General features: G+C 32.9%; 1 protein-coding gene across 1 annotated transcript in view; it reads right to left on the bottom strand.

The window, feature by feature from the left end:
* The window catches only part of Pds5b (PDS5 cohesin associated factor B), a 193,955-nt gene that overhangs the window by 24,370 nt on the left and 142,980 nt on the right, over positions 1–26,605 (bottom strand). Inside the window, 5 exon segments of the mRNA XM_047552945.1 lie at positions 1,923–2,046; positions 5,528–5,664; positions 7,142–7,210; positions 22,217–22,375; positions 25,269–25,392. Coding sequence (XP_047408901.1) covers positions 1,923–2,046; positions 5,528–5,664; positions 7,142–7,210; positions 22,217–22,375; positions 25,269–25,392 — 613 coding nt within the window.

Here is a 26,605-nt window from a genome sequence, read left to right as displayed (position 1 = left end):
CTTTTAACTATTCACAGGATTCCAAAACTATCTTAAAATTCAGACAATTTAAATTTTCACCCTGGACATATGGTCACTAAGGTAGCAATGTAAATAAATATTGTAAAAGAAAAAAAACTCCCCAGAAATTGGTAAGTGGAGGTTTTCCACACATGGTAGACCTTTAACTAAATTAGGTTCACACACACTTATGTACTGTAAATTTCGAAGAAGGCCCATCTCTTTATATATATCTCCTTCCTTTGTTTTTTTTTTTTAAAGTTCCACTTTAATGATGAACAATATCACCAATATTCTAAGAAATATCAAACCAAGAACCCAAGAAATCAGCAGAATGTCTTATCAATTTTAAAAAACTAATCATATAGGTAGTTTTCTTCCACAAAATATAATATATACTTTTTAAACAATTTTAATTTCTTACAAAATAAGATGGTTTCCAAACTTAAAAGGGAAAACTAAACCAGGAAGTTAATGGGCTCCCCAAAAATCTTATTTCTCAAATGATTTTTTCTAATATCTGAAAAATAATAAAACTAAAACAAATAATAAACAGGATTTGGAATGGCTATTTTAAAGACTGAAATACTAGAAATTGACAAAACGAATACGATTTTAAAAGATTGTGTTTAGAAGTTAACAGTAGTTTTCAAATAAGCAGAAGAAAGTGGGGAGGGGAAAAGTAAAGAAAAATCGCAATGATTCCTGATAAATGCAAAATTCTTAAACTGCTTGAAAAAAATAGAAAAGTGTAAACCAAATTATGAATGAAAAATTCATATTAGATTATCATATTTACTATTACAAGTCTTTTTAAATTTTCTCAATACTAAATATTTCTGAAGTTATACAGTTCAAATATAACATAAGAAATTCATAAAATTGCAATATGAATCCATTATTATCAATTTCACAATTTGAAAATTTGACTCATTAATAAGGAATTCTTCTGGCTTGAAATTAGGTCTACTCGTTTACAATTTATTTACAAATATCCCCAAAATCAATACTTGCACAGATTTTATGAGCACTAGCAAGAATATGTGCAGAATGGTAAAAAATTTGAATTGTGTCATGTGCATAAGTCCAAATGAGGTTGAAGAAGTCCCGTCTTCTTGTTACAGCTCTTATACTGTAAACAAGGGTCCTTTTTTGTGGTCTATTTACTCCATACTTTACACATTTTTGTCGGTATTGGTGGGCTTGTTTAAAATGGTTCCTGAACATAGTGATTCTTTTTTTTTTTTTTTTAATATTTTTAGTTGTAGATGAACACAATACCTTTATTTTATTTATTATTTATATGTGGTGCTGAGGATAGAATTCAGCGCCTCACACATGCTAGGCAAGTGCTTTACTACTGAGCTACAACCTCAGTCACTGCCTAGCATTCTTAAGCACAAGAAGGCTTTGATGTACCTTATGGAGAAAATACATAAGGCTAGATAAGCTTGGTTTAGGCATGAGTTGTAGTGCAGTTGATGAGGAGCTTAATGAGAAAACCAAGTTACGTGTGTGTGTGTGTGTGTGTGTGTGTGTGTGTGTGTGTGTAGGAAGGTGACTTTAAATAGAAATACACATAAAACATGGATGTGTACTGATCAACTGATGTACTGATGAAAATTTCATGACTATAGGCTAGAAAGAACCTACCCTTGTTTTTACCCTAAGAGCAATATATGCTAATTCAGTATTTGTATTAACTTTATAGACTAGGACTGCACATAACAAGTCAGCTAGACTATTAGTAACCCAAAAAGTCAAATGAGTTTTAGAACTTTGAAACATTTCTTCTACACAAATTTTTCAAAAGAAAAGAAACATTCAAAACTGATCAAAATTACTGACTTAAAAAACTGAATTTTTTTTCCTAAAAGTCAATGACCATAAAAAGTCATGTCTTATATAGTGATTTTCCTTACATTGATAGCTAATGCACATAACTGATACTGTTCTAATGTGATGATTTCATGGTAGCAGGGTTCTTGTGCCAGCTTCACGATAGCACTTCCAGCAGCAAGCCTCAGACGTGACATATCTGGTTTGCTGAAAAATAAGCAGAAAGAATATAGATAAGATTTCCAAATGTTTACATAAAACCATTTTGTACATCTAATTTTGTAAGTATTCCTCTGTCCAAAAAAAACAAAGATAGAATAATACTATCGTCTCTATGTTTTTGTGTCTCCTTAAATTCACATATTGAAATCCTACTGCCAAGATGATACTATTAAGAGGTGGAATCTTTTGAGAGGTGAGTAGGTCTTGGGGACAGAGCATTCATGAATGGGACTCATGCCCTTATAAAAGAGTCCTGAAGGAAACTGTATGATCCTTCTGCCATGTTAGAATATAATAAGAAAAAAGTTAGTCTGCAACATGAAATAGTACGGCTCTAAGCAGAATTCAACCATGTTAGCACCCTGATCATGAACTTCCAGTTTCCACAACTATGAAAATAAATCTGTTGTTTATAAGCTACTTAATCTATGGTATTTTGTTACAGTAGCCCGAACAGACTAAGGCAGTAAATAATTTAGTGATACTGAGTACCACAGTATATTACCTCTGAAAGATGGTTAACTAATAAAATACTATATAAATTCTCTTAAATTTAAGTCTGGGCTAGCTTCTCTACAGGCATTTCATTCTCTCATCCTACACAAAATAGCTCTTAGGCAAGTCTAGAAGAAACATATTTGTATGTTGACTTGTTATGATTTAAATATTATTCTATGGATTTCTTTTAGAAACACATTTACCTATAGATTAGGCATAAAAAGATCCTAACTTACTAATAAGTCAACCACAACCACTGTGCTAAGCATAAAAGTAGAATGAAAAGAGGCATAGTAGATAAAACTTTACTATTCTTAATTTTTCATAAATTGCTGAAAGGTTCTTCTCAAGAAAACTATAACTAGACTAGTAAGTACATCTAAGTAATCCTTCCTAATACAGCAATACATTAGCTGAATTACAGGGATATTTCACTAAGAAAAGGAGGGGAAAGTTTTAACTCCTTAATCAAGACTTCCTTTATAGCTCTATACTACAAGATGATAATTCAACATTCATACTGTAAGTTATGTGTCTATCACATACAAAGTACTGAGGGGGATTTAAAAAAAAAAGACAGTCTTAGTGTTCCAAGATATAATGATCTAGTTGGTTTAAAACTCTTCATTTATCTTTCTAATAATTATGTAAAAATACTGACTGAATGTATGCCAACATTAATAAGGTTCTAAGGTTGAGAAACATGTCCCAAAGGAATTATCAGTGTGTCCATGGTAATGTTCCAAGTAGCTATTAATAGGTAAATCATAGTACTTAGTTCAGAGAGTGAAAGCCAGCAGTTGGATGCTTTCTCTTCATGTATGGATAACAGATGCTTCTTACAAATTTGTTTGCCTTAAAGATTTCCATCTAAACTAGTGATTTCTATTTAATACGGTAAGCTTTTGGTTTTTGTTGTTGTTGTTGTTTTGTTTTCAGCTTTATTAAGTAGAGGACACCTTCCTCTAAATAAAATCTTACATAGGAATTTAAAATGTAAACACAAAAAAGCAAGCTTCTTATTAAAGTAAGGGACAGAAACTCCCCTCCAAGCTCCAAGTCTCCATCTGCTTTGTTTCTACCAGGAATTTTTCTTACTCCTACTCCATGCAGTCCCTAAATGTTCCTGAATGTCACATGGGTTCCCTAGAACACAACTTATAAAACACAGTGTACTAGGTATCATTCCAATAACTTAATATAAACATACATACATTCTCCTTATATAAACTCTATAAGGAGGTACTATTGTTAACCCCCATCCTGAAGGTGAGGAATTTGAGGCATGTAGAAGTGAAATAATTAGCTAATAAATAATAGCAGATAACAAATGGTAGAACCTGAATTTGAAACCATTTAGTCTGGCGATGTTCTTAAACATTAAGGTATAATGGTCCCTTTAATAAGGTAACACAGCTGAGTATAACTAGGAATGTAAGTATAAAATAATATAATAAACTAGAAGACAAAAATGTATTAATACTGGGGTATTTATTTTCTCTACAAGGCTGAACTGATCACTACAAAATTATCTCAAATTTGGTATACATTTTAATGAAAACAATTATTTGTAAATCTTAAACACTGTACATATAAATTATGTGAGTACAGAGGTAAAGACAACTAAGTAGACTAAAGAAGGTAGACTGATGAGTTGTAAATACAAAATGAACAGATAATCAAATTTTATTTGTTTCACTTTTAGAAATATGTGCTGCTATTAATAGTTGATTCCAAGAGAATACTATGAACAAAACATGAACAGAATGAAGATGGAAAGGCTTAGAAAGCAGTTAGATGTCACCTGTGCTTTCTCATTAGTCATTAGCTATAGTAAAGGGAAGTTATTCTCCTATCTGATATTACCAAGGTGACTAAACAACCCATGTGCTTACATTAAGAACAAACCTCTAAATTACTGCTAAAACTGACACAATAACTACTATCTTCTAATTGTCAACAATGCTTCTAATTACCCCATGGTAGGTAGTCTTTCAAAACCTTTGACATACTAATTTGTTTAATTATATCATAGTAGCTAGATAGGACAAATATAACCATTATCTCTATTTTATAGATAAAGAAACTGAGGTACTAAGAGGTTAAAGCAATTCGATAAAAGTCACTTAACTAGGAAGTGGTGGAGCCAGGATTTGAATCTGAGTTCTAGAGTCCATGTGTTCGATTACTATAGAGTTGCCTCTCAGTAAACTGGGCAAATGGTTCCAGGAGCCACCTCAGGTAACCACAATCGAAAGATGCTCAAATTTCTTATATGACATGACAGTGTTTGCATATAACTGACACAGAGCCTCCCACATAATTTATAAATTATCTCTAGATTACTTACAATAGTTAATACACTTTAAATAATTGCTATATTGTATTGTTTAGGGAATAAGGAAAAAAGTGTACATTTTCAATACAGATGAAATTTTTATTTTCAAATTATTTGTGTCCCACAGTTGATTGAATCCATGGATACAAAACTCATGGATATAGAGGGCCCATTGTACCATACTACACCTTTCAAACAAAACAAAATGAAAATAAAAAGAAGACAGTGTGTACATTTTAAATAATTTACATTAAGAACGATTTTCAAGATTTTTATTTACTTATAACTCTAGAAACAGATTCAATAAATTACCTTCCACCCAATCTCTTCTTTTCACTTTAGACATTAACAAGACTGTAAAACATGAGTTCCTTATTTGTATACTAATGTCCATTAGATATGCCAAAAATCAAGTATCTATTGTTTAAAATACAATATATAGTAGCTGGTACTAGATATGACTATAGTTGTGAAATAACCACCATACAAAAGCACATTAAAATGAAAATATATGCACACGTGTACAGCAAAACTGATGACTTTTTTAAAAAGAAACTGAAATATTTAATAATTACACCAGGAGTTCAAATATTGTATAATCCAAAGAACTTTGAAACAATAATTGCATACCTAATTTTCCCCTGCTCTGTCAAGTCTCCATCACTGTGCAATATTGTTGTTAGCAATCTTAAGGTAGAAGTTCCTGATTTACTGTGATTATTTTTCATTCCAAGTAGCCATCGAACCATCATTTTAATAGCCTGAATCTATTTTAAAGACAAATTGACAAATAAAAAAAATTGCTACATTTAAAAGAATTTCCTTAGCTACCTTCTAAAAAAAAAAAAAAATCAAGAAATGTTTTTACTGAATACTTTGTATGAAGAGAAAAAAGAAAAACAGGATTTTCTATACATATGAAGATAACTTAGAATGCTTTAAATTAAAGCTGTTTCACCCTCTAAGGAAGTAGTTAAAAAAAAAAATTCACTAAAGAAAAGCTCTTTTATTTTTTTTTGATGATTCTACAACATCCATCTCACCTTTTAGATTCTAGAATTAAAATCACCCTTACTTTGCCTAATCAGAAAAAATTCCCAACTACAAACTATATTCATTCTTTTCTGCCAAAGAGATGATATCACATTTGTACAAAAATAACCATAAAGTCCCTAAATACTTCTTCTATACCAGTTACAGCTTTAAATGTTTACAATAATCTTTTTGAAAGTGGTACATCTTACCTTTTCAATAAATGACATATATATCATCTCTTTTTCACATATTATTTCAGTTTCTTATACAACAAAGGCTAGGAACTAAGTGGGTCTTTAACAATGTCTGCCACATGGCAGATACTAAGATGATTTTCCTGTGTATTTGGCAAGCATGAACTTAAGTGCAGGGGGCCTGCTTTCTTTTCCAGTGCTGCTCTCAGCTACATAAAACTGATGCTTAAGATCAATGCTAAGAAAATGGGCTTATGTAAGAACTCAAAAGGAACAACAAACATTCAAAGATACTAAAGGAAGTGCTGTGTTCCATGTCTGTGGAAATATATCAGAATCTGAAGCTAGAATAATGTAAAAAACAAAACAAAACAAAACAAAAAACAGTCCATTCATGATACATAAACAAATATGTACTCACAGCCCACAAGGGATTATAAGAAATTACAATTAGAAAAAAAACAAAATTTAACATTATTTGTTCTTAACCTTCAAACCTTGGCAATGGATTGAAATGAGGTCTACATTATAGATGGTTTTAATAAATCAGTATCCTATACCAGAAACAAGTCATCTTTTACGTATAACTCTAATTCCAGAATTCCAGGCTACATTCTTTTAAAAATAAAAATAGCTTTATTAAATCTCATGGAAAAGATAAAACAGTCCTAAAACTTGGATAACAATCTTTACTCAATAGAATGTTCATAAGAAATCAGCATTACCTCTTGCCATTAAAAGGCTGGTTCTAAGAAACAGAAATATGGAAGCTGCTTTCAAACCTTACTGTATTTTTTAAAACCTCAAATTAGACTATATGCTGCTACCCATAAGGTCCAGGTTGCTCATTACTGCCAAATACTCTCAAAGTACATGAAATAACGCCAAAAAATAAATAGAAATATATGACTTTCATAGCCCTAACTTTACAACAGAAATAGAAATGTTTACACATTCAATAATATTACAGTATATTAAGTACATTAAAATCAACAGATCTATGCATATTACTTACTTTGACCATTGTCTCAGGAGAAACTTCTTCATCTGGAACCCAAAGTTTAGTTGTCTTTTTTCCTGGAAGCTAAGTCAAAAGTAAGGACTTAAAAAAATGAATATGAATTTTCATTTCAATTAATATTAAAGTGAATGAATAAATATTTGCCTTCTACAAAGATAGTCAATATATGTGACTAAAACAACTCATTTTATTAACCTTTCAAAAAGGCTGAAAGGCATATACTCACTAGCACCTAGATACAGCACTTACATATCCATCACTAGTTGATTCATTGTAGGTATGTGCCAGGACTGACTTTAAACAACTGCACATACTCGCTTACTTACTTAGCCTTTCTTGGGGCTAACGATTCAATTACTTAAGGCAAATGAAAAAAATAAGGATAAAAATCAATGGGATCAAGAAGTGTAATTTTAAATAAGAGGAATGATATTTTTAAAAACCTTGAGCAAGGGAAAAATCAGACAAGTTTCCAGTTCAAGACAGGTAACAGAAACATGCATTAATAACTAAATGGCAAAGCATATACAAACCAATGAACAGAACAGGAAAAGAGGTGGCAAGCAAAAAAGGTCAGAATCACTGGAAAACACAAATATGTACAGTGGGAGAAAAAAAAAAAAAACAGTTGGAAGACTTGCACTTCCATAAAGGCAAAGAGAAAACACACTCCAAAAGTTAGTTGTTGGGCTTTTTTTTCCCCCTAGCACAAACACAAAATTATCACAAATATGTACAGTGGGAGAAAAAAAAAAAAACAGTTGGAAGACTTGCACTTCCATAAAGGCAAAGAGAAAACACACTCCAAAAGTTAGTTGTTGGGCTTTTTTTTCCCCCTAGCACAAACACAAAATTATCCTGCAAATTTTGGGAGATATGAATATATGATAGCAACCAGGAAATTAAAGCAGCAAAAGATCCATTTGCAAAGCTGGAAGTACTGAGATCCCATTTCACTTACAGGTTAGGATATAGGATTTGAGAACACGTCAGGGAAACTCTGGCAACACTTCCTATTAACTTTTATAGTCTGGATGTGGAATGTTCCCCCAGAGGCTTGTGCTCTGAAGGCTTGATCCCTAGCTAGTAATGATACTAGGAAGTAATGAAAATTTTAGGAAGTGCGACCTAGATGGAAGATGCAGGTCACTAGGGGCAAGTCCTTGAAGGGCCTATCTTGCCCATAATTAAGTGAACAGTTCTATACCAGTCTACCCTACCTGCAATGAAGTTCCTCCTCAACACCTGACCAGAAAAAATGATCCCAAGTGTTTATGGACATTAACCTCTGAAACCAGGAGCAAAAATAAATCTTTCCTTTTTTTAAGTTATCTCAGATATTTTGTCACTGCAACAGAAAGCTAACACAAACCCCAATATCTAGAAAGGCAAACTCCCGTAACACAGTAGACTCACACACAACTTAAGACTCACTTCTTTAGCTGAGAAGTGCCTTCAAAGTATGAAGTAAAAATAATGAGAAAGGAATCACATTAGGCACAACCTGATGAACTTTCTGAACTAAGGATGTAAAAGAGATCCCAAAAGCTTCCATGGGAGAAGCTACCAAAAAGGGGAGCAAGTAACAAATCAAATTCAGATTTCTCTGCTGCAAGACAGATGCCAAAAAAAAGTTCTGAATTTCCTGCAGTCAAGTAATTTAAACCACAGAATTTTAATAATTTTGACAAAAATCACTCAATGATATGCTATAATAAAATATTTAGTTCACAAGAAAAAATTCAATCAGGCTACATTATTACAAGTAGAAAAAAATGTTAAATGTTAACATAAATAAGACCAAGAAAGATCGGTGAATTTAAATATACTGAAACTACAACAAAAACCACCAAAATAGAAAATATAAAAATCACTGGATGAAAAAATACACTAGTCAAGCTGAAAAACATTAAACAGGTTATAGATTTAAATGGTATACTGACACAAACAAGACACTAATGCACCTTTTATATTATACTACCAATAAGATATAATATTAATTAGCATTTGTACAACTAGCTAAATATCAAATAAAAATAGAAGATTTTAATTTGAGGAAAATGTGGAAAGGTCAAAGCAAAAGAATGTAGAAATACTACAAGATTTAGAAAATCAAAACTAGCATTCTTTATAAATGATGATTAAAAAATAGAAAAGAAAATTTAGTAATGAAAGTGGAATAAAATCAAACCACAAAATAATTCCCTAAATCAACCACAAACATAAAACATAATTTTAAAACATCATTTAGTAGTTAGCATAAATTGTATGAGAAAACTCTATGTAAGACAAATTTTAAAATTTCCTTTTAAGATAAAACTAGAGAGTTTTAATTAAAAACGTCTTATGGATGAACAAACAAAGCAAAGAACAAAGGTTATACACATACACAGTGTTAGCACTGAAGATAAGCAGAAGGTAAGATTATTCAATAAACTGTGGTGGAAATATTGGTCACCCTAATGGGGAGTAAAAAGAAATGAAATCCTGTGTTTAAAAAAAAAAAAATCTTAAAACTTTTCAAAGAATATATGAAGAGACTATGACATGGGAGTAGGGAGGGATTTCTTAAAAGAGGAAGTAAAAAATATTAATGACAAATGTGAAAGGAATGATAAATACAGTTACATAACTTTCGTTCAAAGGATACTATAAAGAGAATGAAAAGACACACTGTAAAGTGGTTTTATGCGTTTTATGAAGATACTGCAACATACACCTGATAAAGGATTAATGTATATAAAGATCCTATATGAAAAAGATAAGCAATCCAGGAAAAGTGGGGTGGGCGCACAAAGGATACTGAAAGGAATTTCAGAATGGAGGCAATATGAATGATGACTAGAAACATGAACCAGGGAAATACAAATTAAGACTAATGAGACACTAACAACTATTAGGTGGGCAAAATTAAGAAATCTGTCAATCAGTGTTACACACTGCTGAAAGGAAAATACGTGTCAACAACCAATGTGGAAAATAGTTTGAAAGTTAAGTATGTATATACTGGAAAGTTAAATATGTATATACACTCTGGTTCATCAAGTTCCCACATAAGAATAAAACCTAGAGAAAGTCTTGCTCATATGTATCAGGAGGCCTCAAGAAGAGCACTCAGAATAGCACCATACAATAGAGGAAGGAGATGGAAACATTCCAAAATCTGCTAGGAGGATAATAAATAATGAGATCTTTCCCACAACAAAATAATATAGAGAGTAATAAATGAATTAACCCCAGCTATATTTAGTAATGGGATTATCTTTAGAAAAAAATAAAGTGATTAAAAGCAAGAAACTCAAGACTATATATGACACGATTCTTATAAACCTCAAGAAAATGCAAAAACTAAAAAAGTACATTGTTTAGAGAGATATTTGTAGCAAAAAAAAAAAAAGGAAGGAAATGAAAATAGAGAGTAATAAAACCAGAACTTAGTAGTGCACAGGTGTCCACTGTTTTAAAATATAAACCATATAAATGTCACATATATTCCTTTGTACATATTTAATATAAGCTAAGACAAATTAATGGGTTAAAAGTGGTAAGATGTTCTATTTTTTAAAAGAGCTAACTAGGTTATTCTGAACCAATCTTCCCACTCAGTTAAATAGAAAGTCTGGAAAAAATTTTTTTTGTAACTCACTTTGAAGACAAATAGCTACCAAAGCAGTGAGAATTTGCAAAGTTTCAAAAGAAGAGGGAAATAAAGAGTTGTGCCTGACATTAAGATTATTCTTCTCACACATATGACTACTAGTTTGCAAAATTTAAGAGAAGCTGAGAATGTAAACAAAGCTTTCATCATTATCATAGTTCTAGAGGATAAAATTTGAAATATTGGGCCCAATGAGTAGATGCCTTATTAAATACCTAGACTCTGGGTTGGATAACAAACAAATTGACTCTACACATAAAGGTAACTAGAAAAAGAAATCAGCCTGTCAAAAACTGAAGGCCAGCTTCCAAATGGATGAAGGTGATATCTGACAATAAACCTAACTGCTTGTCAGAAGCAAAAGCAAATCCTCATTGGAAGAAGATAAACTCTTACAGAGCCTCAAATTATCTCTACAACTTTTTATTTAAAAAATTATCACTCAATCAAAAATAACATGCATACAACATAGGACTTAACCAAAAATTGACAGAAAAAAATCAACAAGGGCTGGGGAGAGTCACAGAAGATCCAGAAAATGAGACTAAGAGTATGAGCTGTAACATAATTAAAGATATTCAAGGATTATCTTGAATGGACAGAGAGATTTCTAGTAGGGAACTAAGCTATCTCTAAAAATAAGGAAATTATAGAAATGAAATAAAATAATTAAGTACACAATGCATGAGTTTATCACAAGATTAAACAAAACTGAGGAATTAGGTCCTAAAAACTCAAAGACAGGTCAAAAGGAAACAAAAACTGTAACAGGAGAAAATTAACAGAAAAAGTATGTCCAGATAGCTGGGTCACAGGAAAAACAAACAAAAAACTATGCCTAGAGTGCCAAGAAAGACAGCAAGAGATAAAGAACAGTATTTGAAGAGATAGTGTCTGAAAATTATTCAAAATTTATGGAAGACACCAAACCATAGATTCAAGAAGAGCTACAAGCCCCAAGCAGGATTAATATGTAGATAGCACACCCAAAAGGACTACAGTAAAGCTGGAAACTAAAGCAAAATAAGAACATTAAAGGCATTCACAGCAAAAAGTTAGAAAACCTTAAGAGGAACAAGGATAGCAGCAGACTTTATCAGAGAAAAGAAAATGAAAGATAATGGAAAATAATCAATGTGTCAAAAACATACCAGTGTAAAATTCTAAACCAGAGAAAAATATACTTTTAAAAATGAAGAGAAAGTAAAGATGTGGGACAAACAAAATAAGAGAAGTCTCATATTAAATAAAATATTAAAGTATTTCTGTGATTAGAAAAAAAATTCATCACATAGAAAGTAATGAAAAGCACAAGAAAATATGTTGGAAAATCTAAAGAAATACTGACTGTATAAAATAAAACTACAGTAATGGTCCTAGGTGAACAAGAACACAAAAAGCATCAGAATAAAGGAATCAAAGTATTCTAAGGTTCTTGTGCTACAGAGAAAGTTCAAAACAGTATAAATGACATTGGCCTTTAATAAATCAAAAGTTGTTAATTTCAAGTAAGAATAGCAAAATATAAAACAGGCCAATAAAAGGAAAAATAAAATTGCTTAATAAAAAATAAGTTAAGAAAGAAAAATGAATAGAGAACTGAAAATAAAATTAGATGGCAGAATAACCACTATCTATGCAATGTAATGTAATCAATTTGATTAAATTAAAGATAAAATTGAGGGGCTGGGGTTATAGCTCAGTTGGTAGAGTGCTTGTCTTGAAAGCACAAGGCCCTGGTTTCAATCCGCAGCTCTATTAAAAAAAAAAAAAGATAAAATTGACAGAATGTAAGTCAGAAGTGGATTTAATGTAATGCTCTATATATGCCATTTTGACATTTTCAAGGGCTCCATCAGTTACTATTAATCTATATTTCCACCTTGAGATGGGAAAGACAAAAATGTCCTCCCTCACCACTTTTATTGTTTTGGAGGTCCTGGCCCACTAGTGCACAGGAAGAAAAGAAAATATGGAGCCTTAAAAAAGGAAGAAAAATAAAATAAAACTACCATAATGAATAAATGACATGATTAACATAGGAGAAACCCCAAAATGCAAAAATTAATTAAAATTATTTTTAAATAACTTTAACAAGAGCTCAGGATACATAGTCAATATAAAAAATTAACTATATATATATATATATATATATATATACCAAAAAATTTTAAAAATAAAGATTTAAAACTCTATTACTTACAATAGCATCAAAAATATTAAGTGCCTAGAACATGTGCAAAAAAGAAAAAGATACACAAAATCCCCACATAAAAACTTTAAGATATGTTAGCAAGACAAATTAAGGACTACTTAAGAGACATATTATCTTCATGAAATGGAAAGCTCAGGACTGTAATAGCATGTTCATGGAATAGAAGGTAGTATTATAATAATGAAAATTATCTCCAAATTTATAATCCAAGGCAATCCCTATCAAAATTCCAGCCAGGGATGTGTATGGGTGTCCTGGGGTGAGATGGAATAGGAAGATGGGGCAAGCCAATTCTGACATTTACATAGAAATGCAGAGGTATAAAAATAGCCAAAATAATCTTAAAAGAAAATGGTGATGAAGGAAGAGGAGGAAAAAGGACAAGAAAAGGGAGGAGTCATCAATGACATTTGGAAGACTTATTAGATATCAAAATCTGTTATAATATTGAGATAATATAAAAAATATTAAACTATGGACACATGATTTAGAACAAAAGTAGCAGTAATTAGCAGTGGGGAATCTGACAATAGGTTCTTGGAAAAATTCAAAAGTACAAGTGACAGAAGAAAAAGAGACAAACTGGTTTTCATCAAAATTAAAACTTTTGTGCATGAAAGCATATCATTAAGAAAATGAAAAGATAACCTACCACATCAGAGAAAATATTTACAACTCATTTATCTGATAAAGATCTAATAGGTAGAAAATAAAAAGAGCTCTTAGACTTTTGACAACAAAATGACAACCAAATTTAAAAACTGTTAAAACAACTTGAATAGTAATTGCTCCAAAGAAGACATATATATGGCAAATTAGCATATGAAAATATGTTCAACTCCACTGGTCATTAAGGAAATACAAATCAAAACCATAATGAGACACCACTTCACACCCTGGAATGGCTAAAATAAACAAAAGAAAACAAAAAGTAAGTTGGCAAGGATATGGAAAATTGGAGAATTTCCATATATTGCTGATGGGAAAGGTATACTGGCTGTGGAAAACAGTTTGGCAGATTCTTAAAAAGGTAAACACAAAATTACCATATGATCTAGCAAATCCACTCCTAAATATATACATAAAGAATTGAAAAGAAGTACTCAAACAAATGCTCCTCCTGACTCATAATATCCAAAAGGTGGAAACTACTCAAATATTCATCAATAAACTATAGTACACTGTCTACAATAGAATTTTCATCAGTCATAAAATAGTATGAAGTACTGATACATGCTAAAAGGATGAGGCCTCAAAAACAGTGTGTCAAAGAATTCAGACACAAAAGCTCATGAAAGTAGGGTTCCATTTATAGGAAATATTCAGAATAGATAATTTCAAAGAGACAGAAAGGAAACTGATGGTTATCAGGAGCTTAGGTGGATGAAGTGGGGAATGGTAAGTGATTACTTAATGAAAATATTTTGGAACTAGATCAAGATGGTGGTTGTATAACATTTGGATAAACTAGTGACACGTAATGGTATAATTTAAAATAGTTAATTTTATGTTATATGAATTTTACCCCAATTTTTAAATATCAGTGAGGAATTCATTCTTTTCAGTGAGTGGTATTACATTAAATGGAAATAATAAAGAATCTGACATTTTGTACATATACAAAAGTCAATTCCAAGTAGAATGTAGAGCAAACGGTAAAAGTTAAAATAAAACTAGAACAAAGCTGTCAACACTTTAGCAACTGTTCACGTGTGGATATTGCACACTGAAATGTGTAAATGAAGAACTAGATTTATAACTATTTAATTTAAACATATTTAAGTAGATATATGTGGCTAATGGCAATTGAATCAGTGCAAGTCTAAAAAATAACATGGGGAATATGTTCACAATCTTGGGGTAGATGAAAAGACTTGAGGGCTAATCATAAAAAATTGACAAATTTTGGCTTTGTTAATACTAAGATATTCTGTTCATCAAAAGACAGCATTAAGAAAGTGAAAGGGGCTGGGCGTGGTGGCACATGCCTGTAATCCCAGCAGCTGGGGAGCTGAGGCAGGAGGATGGGGTGTTCAAAGCCAGCCTCAGCAAAAGCGAGGCACTTAAGCAACTCAATGAGAACCTGTTTTTAAATAAAATATGAAATATGGCTAGGGATGTGGCTCAGTGGTTGAGTGCTCCTGAGTTCAATTCCTGGGAAAGGAAAGTGAAAATGAAAAGGAGAAGGAAGGAAGGGAGGGAGGGAGGGAGGGAAGGGAAGGGAAGGGAAGGGAAGGGAAGGGAGGGAGGGAGGGAGGAAGGGAGGAAGGAAGGAAGGAAGGAAGGAAGGGAGGGAGGGAGGGAGGGAGGGAGGGCAAGGTACACAATAGGAGAAAATATTTGCAAAACATAATACCAAAAGGATATATAAAAAAAATTAACAAGTAAGACAGGGATTCATATTTTTAATAGAAAAATGTGGGAAAATCTTGAGTAGGCACCTCACAAAAGAGGACATGTAAAATGTCAATACAGAGACTGCATTTGCAGTTGCTCTGTGGCTTGGGATTCAAGCATTAGGAGTACTGTTTCCCAGCAGAGCTGGGTGAAAGAAGGTATTCAATGAAATTTAATATTGGATGGTCAGACTCTTAGAAAGCAACAAACAAGAGACAAGACAGAGTACACTGGAGTCAAGCTGATTATAGCAGCAGCAGCAGCAGCATTGGTTCACCACAGAGGGAGAAAGAACACAGACAAAGAAACAAAAGGGACAGATTTGGCATGGAAAAACCTATAGAACAGAAAAGAAGTCTGAACTTAGCTGAACCAGAGGCAGCACAGTGAGTTAGTGTTTAAAAAGTGCTCTGTTTCACAACTGGCAAGCAGAGAGCCGAGGCTGAGCCATCTGGAGGAGGCCATGCTTCTGTGTGGAGCTACGGGAGCCCAGGAGAGCGTAACAAATACTGAAATACCGTCCCCAGCGATAAACTACCATGTGGCTTAGGTGTACCTAGCAGAAAGTCTAGTGGCTCACATAACCAGCTGAAGGAGGTTGGGAAACTGAACAGGTAGACGTGATTACACTGGGAGCCTTAGACTGAGTCTGAGAAGGTAGTATTTATGGATGAAATGTGCCAGACCTGTGAAGGGTTAGATCCCCCACCCTAACAGAACTCAAAATTCATAAGGCCAGAAGATATCAGCATCTGTCCAGTCTAAGGGATGTTTTGATTTAATCTCTCTGGAACAGATACCACCCAACAAAGTCCCAAAGTCCTAATTAGATCTAAGCCTCAGCCAAAAGAACCTCTCACTCAGAACTCTGTAGCAGCTTCACCCTGGGAGTACATCAACTTGCTCTGTCCTGACAGAACTCCAATTGACGATACTTCCTATTCCAGCCAACCTTGTACTGTTAGAAGGGAAGCTGAGAGCTATTTAAACAAGCTTTGGGGTTAGGCCACTCCAGTTCGCAGCTTAGTAAGCAATACAAAATGAGACAGGATTTACAACTCCCATCTCTTCCTCTTTCTAACTGGTACAGCCCAAGAAGAAATGGAAATGAGGACAGTTGGACATAATCAATGACCATCCATACACATCAGAAGTTTTGACCATCTTACTGGAGACAATTCTTTCATTTCTCATTACAAATTTTTTTCCTTGTGTGTGTGTGTTCTTGCTATGCTGATTTGACTTGTGATATGTATATGTATGTACATATATATGTACACGTGTTATGTGATGTATGTACGTGTATTTATATATACATAAACATATACATGTTTCTTTTCTTCATTTTTAGCATTTTTAAATGGTATTTTTGTTTTGTCTTTTTTTAAAAAAAATTTTTAATAACTTTATTTTTTTTTTAATGTGGTACTGAGGATGGAACCCAGTGCCATACATGCTAGGCAAGCACTCTACCACTGAGCCACAACCCCAAATTCTCTTGTTCCCACCTTCTCTATTTATTTCTTTAATTTTTTCCCTGTTTTAAAAGCCATCACTTGCTGCATTTCTCCAGCTTTACGTTGACATTCTGAACATTCTAAATTTTCTTCTACTTTCCTATCACATTTTCTTTTTTCTTAATGTACTGTTATTTTTAACAGTTTTTAGGACTATTTGATCATCCTGCTCCCACCACTCATGCTGTGGAGGTTATCAGTACTGTGGATGGCATACCTGACAAGTGTTGTTTACTCCCAGGTCTAGTTCACAGTTTTTTACTGTTGTTGGCAACTGCTGAACCCACCATTCCTGATTTATGGTAATTAGTGTTGCAGATGCCACAACAGGCACCAGGTATTTACTTTAATGTTGTATATATGTTGCTGCTATTGCTGTTGTTTGTTTCCCCTCTTCTGAGAGGTGCTGGGAATCTACAAAGACACTACAAGTTCACAGGGTAGAGACTCTACTGCTGAGCTAAATTGAAACCCAGCTAGGAAACAGCACACTTTGCTCCATGTACAAATTAACCACAGTCAAACTTTAATTATACTTTAGTACAAAAATAGAACAGACAAAAATCACACACCAATGCCCAGGCTCCAAGTAGGAACAGCCAGGGGTCCCACTAACAGAAATTCACTCCACCAGAGAAAACAGGGAGAAATAACACAAAGACTGTGGAGAGCACATCTATGAGGGGTCTCTATCTAGACTCCTCTCATACCCTTTAAGTAAAGAGCAATCACAGAGGGTGTACCTACATACCGTGTTGTACACAACAAAATTGCAGAATCCACAAGGACCCACTGTTTGGAGACCGACCTACAAGGAAAGTGGGATACTCAAGTTCTGAAATAATATGCACTGTGTCAAAATATACTAATCATCATTGGAGAGCTAACAGGTAAACTATCCTACAAAGTCTTACCAGACTGCTAGAACTAATAAGCAAATTCAGCAAAGTAGCAGTTCACAAAAATCAACACAAAAGCTTTCCTACATGCCAATAATGAATCTGCTAAGAAAGAAATCAGGAAAACAAATCCATTCGCAAGACCCTCAAAAAAATAATAAATAAAATATCTAGGAATAAATCTAACCAAAGAGATGTAAGACCTCTACAATGAAAGTCACAGAACAATGAAGGAAGAAATGAAGAAACAAGACGACGGAAAGCCCCCCTACATTCATGGATAGGTAGAATTTATGTTAAAAATCAATATAATGATTCACCTGCAATTCCCATCAAAATATCAATGACATCTTTCATATAACTAGAGAAAAAAAAATAAACAGTTCTAAAATTCATTTGGAAGGCCAAGTGTGGTGATGCACACCTGTAATCCCAGCAGCTCATTAGGCTGAGACAGGAAGATCATGAGTTCAAAGATAGCCTCAGCAAAAGTAAGGTGCTAAGCAACTCAGTGAGACCCTGTCTCTAAATAACATACACAACAGGGCTGGGGATGTGGCTCAGTGTTGAGTGCCCCCGAGTTCAATCCCCAGTACCAAAAAAAAAAAAAAAAAAAAAAAAAAAAAAAAGTCATTTGGAAGAATAAAAGACCCAGAATAGTCAAAGCAGTTTCAAGCCCAAAAAGTAATATGGACACATCAAAACACCTGACTTCAATTTATACTACAGAGCTATAGTAACAAGAACTGCATGGTATTAGCAGATCATAGGAACAGAGGACAGTGACAAACCCACACAAGTACAGTCATCTGATCCTTGATGAAGGTGCTAAAAACACTGCAGGTCCTGGGGAAACTGGTTATCCATATGTAGAATAGAAAGACTAGATCCATATCTTTCACCCACTACCAAAGTGAACACAATGGATCAAAGACCCAGGAAACAGAAAAGAAACTGTCCAACCCCTATTAAGAAAACAGAATCAACACTCCAACATATAGGAGTGGGCAACAATTTACTCAATAGGACTCCTGAAGCTCAGGAAATACCACCAAGAGTTAATAAATTGGATGGTATCAAATTAAAAAGCTTGCACACAGTAAAAGAATCAAGAGCATGAAAAGAAAATCTCAGAATGGAAGCAAGTCTTCACCAACTACTCTTCTGACAGAGGATAAATAACCAAAATATATAAAGAATACAAAAATTTAAACATTAAAAAAAAAACAATAACCCAATTAATAAACAGGCGAAAGAACTAAACAGACTTCTCAAAAGAAGAAACAGTCGGGCACAGTGGTGCACTTCTATAATCCCAGGGAATCAGGAGGCTAAGGCAAGAGGATTGCAAGTTTGAAGACAGTCTCAGGAACTTAGCAAGGTCCTGTCTCAAAATAAAAAAAAATTAGGACCGGGGATGTGGCACAATGGTAAATCACCTCTAGGTTTAATCCCTAGTACCAAAAACCAAAAACAAACAAAAGAGATGAACAAATACATGAAAAAATGTTCAACATCTTCAACAATTAGGAAAATGCAAATCAAAACTACACTAAGATTTCATCTCACTCCAGTCAGAATGGCAGCTATCAAGAATACAAACAATAATAAATGCTAGAGAAGATAGAGAAAGGAACCATTTTACACTGTTCAGGTTCTTCAAAAGACTAGGAAAGGAATCCCTGGACTCAGCTATACCACTTTCCTTAGTATTTAGCCTAAAGAATTAAAAAGTCATCGTATCATAGCAATACTTGCAAACCCATGTTTATAGCAGCAAAATTTACAATAGTCAAACTACAGAACTGGCCTACATGCTTTGTCAAAGAATGAATAGATTTTAAAAAACTGACATACATACACCATATAAATATAAATATAAATATATATATATCCTTTATTCAGCCATAAAGAAGAATGAAAATATGTCATCTGCAGGATGAAGTGTGAGAACATTATGTTAAGCAACATAAGCCAAACTTAGAAAGTCAAGGGTTGTATGTTTTCTTATGTAGAAACTAGAGAACATAAAGGAAAAGAAAGGTGGGAGGAAATTTTATGTAAATTAAAGAGAGACCAGCAGAGTAAAGGAAAGGGACCAGGGTAAGGTATGAGCAGACGAAAAGAGGACATAGTGGGGAAAATACTGGCCAACTTATATTGTTATATTATGTGCATGCATGAATATATAACAATGAATCCTTCCATTATGTATAACTATAATGCACCAATAAAAACTATGAAAAAAATAATGAACAATTTTAGAAGAGAAATTGTCAATACACATATGAAAAAATGCCACTACTTGCTCATAAAATGGGTACAGTATAAGACACATCTAATAGAAAAGAGAAAATGGTATAACTAGAACTTTCATTCATTACAGGTAAAAAAAAAAAAATGGTACATTCTGAAAATCAATTTCAAAAAATGTATTAAATCTGAACTATACATACCCTGTGACACAGCAATCACGCCCCAAAAGAAATGCATACATCAGGGCACAAAAATATACTTAAGCAAATATTAATAACCTCAGCATTTAAGATTGGAAACCATCTAAATGTTTGGCAAAAGAACAGGTACACTGTGGCATATACAAACAATACTACACAATACAGCAATGAAAATAAACCAACTACTATGTGTAAGAACATGAATTGATCTCAAGAATAAAATATTATGTGAAGGAAGCCAGATAATGAATTTACTCTGTAGTTAGGGATGTAACTCAGAGGGCTTGTCTAGCATGTATGAGGCCCTAGGTTCAATCCGCAGCAAGGAAAAAAAATAAAGAAAATTATTCTGACAGTTTCATCTATAAGAGTTCAAAAACAGGTAAAAATGATTGTAAAAATCAGAATAATGGTTATCTTCAAGGAGATAATGACAAGAAAGGAAAACAAAGAAGTTTTAGGGGTGTTGGTAATATATTTATTTACCTGGATAATTTATTTGTTCAAAGTTAACTTTGTGATCATTTAAAAAGCTGCACATTTATAAATTATGTTCTTTTCTGATATGTTCTGTCTCAATAAAATTTTTTCATGAAGGAAAATAAAACAGGCAGGGCATAGTGGCACACACCTGTAATACCAACTACATAGGAGGCTGAGGCAGGAAGATTCAAAGTTCCATGCCAGACTGGGCAACTGGGTGAGACCCTGTCTCAAAATAAATTTTAAAAGACTAGGGATATAGCTCAATGAAAGACAAAATGCCTAACATGTGTGAGTTTCTAGGTTCACTCTCCAGGACTACAAAAAAGACAAAAAAAATAGTAAGGATACAGAAAATTTTAAATACATGATTAGCAAACACAATCTAAAGGATGGAAGTAACACCGCTCCCCAACATACATACTACTATTGGCGAGAGGATTGATAAAGACAGCTCAAGAATACAGCCAAAGGAACTGGTAGACTATGGAAATTAAAACAGGCCCTTGGCCTCCAAGTCACAGGGATTTAGACCACTAAACTTACACAGCCACAAATCATCAGAAATCTAATATATGCAACTATACTATTATTACCTCTGCAAACTATTTTTCCATAAGCTCTTAGCTTAAAAGTACCAAAATATTAAATTTATTAATTTAAAAGTAACAAAATGAATTAAGGGAATGATCAGAATAATGATGTATATAACACATGTGGCATATGTAAATGTGCACATTTTAAGTATTTTTAAAGGAGAAACTTCATTTCCTATTTCTTTTAATCCTCTAGAGTGATGAGGGTATAGATGATACAAATTGATAGCTGTGGACAAGTTGCTCTATATGTGTATATACATCTAAATATGAGTGAGTGAGTGTGTGTGTGTGTGTGTGTGTGTATACACACGCATGTGTGTGCATAAAATTTCATGTGACTACAAAGGTATCAAGTCAATTCTCCCAGATCCAAACACACTCTTTCCCAAATAAACATAAACTGAAGACAAAATCATTATTTCTTTTCTTTCCCAAAGTTATCTACCAGGGTTAATTCTTACTTTATGTAAGAAAAGAAACAACCACAATAATGACAACCAAACTGTGAATTGTTCTGTCAATCTGTACATTTTAAAAATAGATGTCCTTATGAAAATTGACCTCATATAAAGTTGAAATAAATAGGATCAGGTGATATTTTATATTAATCAAGGGATATATTTCAGGTCATACACCTATGCTCAACTAAAGAGCTGCTTCAATGTTACTTTACTTATAATGGGAGATAGAAGATATTTTTAAAACTGGAAGATATTTTTAAAACTGGAAGACCTAAAATAAAGGCAGTCAAATGGAAGTGTCATTACCATCAGTTTACTACTCTGTTGCACAAAATTTTAGAAGATAACATTATGAAGAACACAAAACTAAAAAATATAAATTACCCGATCATTCATGAGAAGATCTTTCACAATGAAAGTAGCTACCAAAGACTTCAAAGGAGCAGCAAACTGATCAGGTGCAAGAAGAGCAATATGACCAATAGTAACCAGTGGTGTTATAAGATGTTCCAGGTTGCTTGGGTCTAGGCTCTTATGCAGAGGCTGAAAATGAAGGGAAGGAAAATATATTCAACTCCATCTATATAATAAAGTATTCACATATTTCATCTTTGAATTTCAAAAACTACGTAAGTTTCATCAAATATACCTGTATAAGTAGCTTATGTTTAGATTTGTATAGGGGTATCTATGTCTAGAACACATTAAGTTTAAACATTTTCAGTTTTGTCCAAGTCACAGTTTAGAAAAAACAGCATGTAAAATCCTATTATGTAGCATGTATTTTATGGTCATTTATATGAATATGTTAGAGACTGCCAGGGCTCACAAATATTTCTATTTGTGTGCTTCTACTTCCTGGGCAAAAAGATTACTGCATCTGCAGCTTCCTCTGCAGTTTAGGTGAGGATGTATGACTGAGTTCTGGTCAAGAGAATAGGAGTGAAAGAGGTAGGCCACACCTGCACTAAGAAGCATGTCATTTCTACAGGATCTATCTGTACTCAGCGGTTAATTTAATGCCAAGTATTCAATGGGACTTAAGGGAAAGCACTATTCATAAAGAGTCTGTCTGTTCATAAGCTACTGATTAACAGGCCAAACATTCAACAGGACTTTTCAGTAGCAAGAAATAAGCTTTTACTATGTGTAATCAATTGAATTTGGGGTGTCTTTATTGAAAAATTATTTTTTTCTGAAAGGAAATTCAACCATTAATATGCATTTTGTTATGATGAATGAAGAAAACCTTCACTTACTCATACAGAATGATATTCAAAATGTACAGTTAAATTTTAAAACTAGGAAAATCAGAAGAGTGACTAAAATGTGCTATCACTGGAATAAGGGGAATAATCGGGGACCAAACTATATTTTTTGTGCTTATGTGCTTTTATATTCCTTCTTGCATATGAACAAAGTATCTCCAGAAAAGCACATTAGTAACAGATAACAATGGCTGCCTCTGGGAAAATAACTAAATAAGTGGCTAGGAACAGAAGGGCAGTGAACTTTTCACTGTATATTCTTTTTGCAACTTTTAATTTGAAATCAAGTGAATAAATTATCTATCAGAAATTTTAATGTTGCATTTTACTGAAGCTTTGGTGCCCTATTACCTGACACTGAACACCAATAATTCCAGGCTTGAAAAGAAATATAGAACTTTTCTCTTGCCACACATTAGGGCAACATGAGGCTTCATTCAGTCCAAAATGTATTTTAATGAGTTTACTTCATGCCACCCCTGATGACTCCCTCAGTACTTAAAAAGCACACCTAGCTAAGTGCCAGCTTAGCCAGCTTGTTATTCATATTCTCAAGAAAAACATGATAGCACAAATAACTTTTTCAATTAGTCTACTATAAAGAGTTTGTATTACAGTGTTAACTAAATCATTTCTGGAAAAGTAAAATTAACAGCCAGATCCTGGAACAAGAGTAACCTCAAAAAGGTCAGAGATATCTAGGAAACTTTTTCTCCAAAACTTGAACCTTACAGTAAGAATAATACAGTTGGGGTCCTAGTAAAGATGAAATTAAATAACAGATAAAACATCAAAGAAAATAAAAGTACCCTAAAAGTACAACTTACATCAGTATTATTCTCATCGTTGTCACTGAAACAAAAAGATGAATCAAGAAGAACAGCCAAGTGTGGTGGCACATACCTGTTAATTCCAGTGACTCAGGAGGCTGAGGCAGTAGGAACGCAAGTTCCAGGCCAGCCTCAGCAACTTAGGGAGACCCTAAGCAACTTAGCAAGACCCTGTCTCAAAAGTATAAAAAATAATAATAAAAAGGGTTGGAGGTGTGGTTCAGTGATTAAGTGTCCCCTGGTTCAAGAATTGGTTAAAAAAAAAAAAAAAAAAAAAGAGGGGAAATAAAAACAAAGAAAGGAAAAGAAATCAAGTTTCTCATAGGTCAATATGAATTTATTAAAGCCATTCTTGTATAACAAAAAGAGACTACAGAAAAAAAAAACATATCCAAATGCACAAGAATTAAATTATCTGCAATCTATAGCAAAAAATAAAAGTTATTTGGAGGGGTTGGGGTTGTAGCTCAGTGGGAGAGCCCTTTGCCTGGCACATGTGAGGCACTGGGTTCCATCCTCAGCACCATATAAAAATAAATAAAATAAAGGTATCATATCTGTCTTAAAAAAAATAAAGTTGTTCAAGGCTCATTTAAAAAAAAGTTACTTGGAAGATAAGAGAGCACTTTTCTTCTCATGGTTTGATGACAATATGACAAAATTAACATAAAAACTACTAAATAAGAGATAACAAGTATTTTTGGAAGATAGCATTGGCATGTTTTCTAAATTGTTTTGACTTCATTCAAAGTTCCTAAACTAAAATTATGTTAGGATTTTAGATTTTTATGACTTTTATTTGTAATAACAAGTTGCAGAGATAGTCCTTAGTTATAAAAACATTATAATAAATGTTCAGGTAAAAGTTATTTAAAGTGTATAGAAAATAATATGAAATATATATTGAAAAGACACACTTTACATCTGGCACATTTAGATCAGTCATAAAAGTATAAACTTACTTACTTTATAATACCAATTAACATTGATTTCCAAACCCTATACCCTCAGTACCTAAAAACAGAATTCAAAATTTTAAACCTGTAAAATGACAGAATAATCATATTATCTACTATCAATATGTAATTACCTTTCAATAAGTCTCCAAATACAAATATATGAAGCAATGTCAAAAAGCTTTACATGGTATTTGATTTCTGAATTTGAATTAGGGTCAAACATCTAAATAATCAGATATTTTCATATATTAATCACTTATCAATGTTGATTTTTACTGATTTAAATTCTGAAAATACAAAATAATACAAACATTCTGCAAAAAAAATCAATAATTCCTTTTTAGCAATGATGTGTGAAATGAAAAAAATTTCTCATTACCTCAAATATCTGTGCAAACTGGGTCTCTTTACTAGAAAATATCGCATGGATACAGTGAATGGCATATTTGGCTTGACGAGGGGGTCCTTTTTTAGATTTGTGATGTAAAACAGGAAGCAAGGCTCTAAAAATAAAAATCAAAGAAAAACAATAAACCAGAAAAACTAGTATGATTTATGTCAGATACTTTAATATTTGTACTTTTAAACTTTGTGAGATCAAAGCCTATCACTGAGATCTACTCAGACTCACTTTCAATGGTCTATAATTTTGCCTTATAAATGTCTATATTAACAATATAATCCAAATACAAGTATTTTATTTTTTAATTTTTATTCAATAATTACAAGTACAAATAACGCTAATAATCCACTCCTTTTTAATGGCATTCCCATTAGGTCTTTCTCTTTATTCTCACTGCTATCATTCTAGCAAAGTTTCTGCCACCTTATAACTAGACCACTGTGAAGGAAGCTAAAGTGTTCTTCTTTCTCAAGTCTGCCTCTTCCAATTCATCTTTTGCTTTGTGTAGGTTGTGCCAGAACAAACTACACAAAGGGAAATCTGATTAACCAATACTCATTAAGCAGTATTATGAGTTAAGCACTATATTAAAGGGCCCAAATCCTTGCCTTCATGCTACCAGCGTTTTAGGAACAAGACAAATGATAACATAAATTAGTAAAATATGTGTTACATTAACTTGTGATGACTACTATAGAAGAATAAAAAGAAAAGGAGGAGAAAGATAGGAGTGAAGAGGGGAGTTTAAGAGAAAATTTTAAATAGGAGCCCTTTCATATAAAGTAATGCTTGAGCAGAATTCTAAGGGAGATAAGGAGTGAAGTCATGTAGCTACCTGGAAGAACACTCAAGCATCTTATCATTCTAGCACACAAAACCTTAAAATGAAGACTGAATAAAGAAGGTGCTCTTAGCTCACTATTATTCAATCATCACAAGGTAAAAGAAATCCTTCTCATTGCTGAATACCAACCCAATAAGAATTTAGAGATACAATAATTAACACAGTTAAGAGTAGAGTGTCACAAGATACCAATACAAAGTACAATAAAAAAGGAAACAAAAAAAATGAAGGGGAACATTAACATTTCGTATTATGTGGAAAAAGAGTAACTATCCCTAACATTAAAAAGCCCTCCAAAAATAGAGAATGAAAAGACCAATAATACCATAGAAAAATGGGCTGGACATGAAAAGGTAAAATGCTCTTAAAAAGACAATATCACCTTGAAATTCAGGAAAAAAATGTTTACCTTCACTTGTTAAAAACAAACAAGCAAATTAAATCTGCAACAAAAGAACATCTGCTGCAG

The sequence above is a fragment of the Sciurus carolinensis genome, chromosome 5 (genome assembly GCF_902686445.1).
Source record: "Sciurus carolinensis chromosome 5, mSciCar1.2, whole genome shotgun sequence".
Taxonomy (NCBI): Eukaryota; Metazoa; Chordata; class Mammalia; order Rodentia; family Sciuridae; genus Sciurus; species Sciurus carolinensis.
The sequence above is the reverse complement of the archived record's forward strand: the minus strand, read 5'-3'. Positions and strand labels throughout refer to the sequence as shown.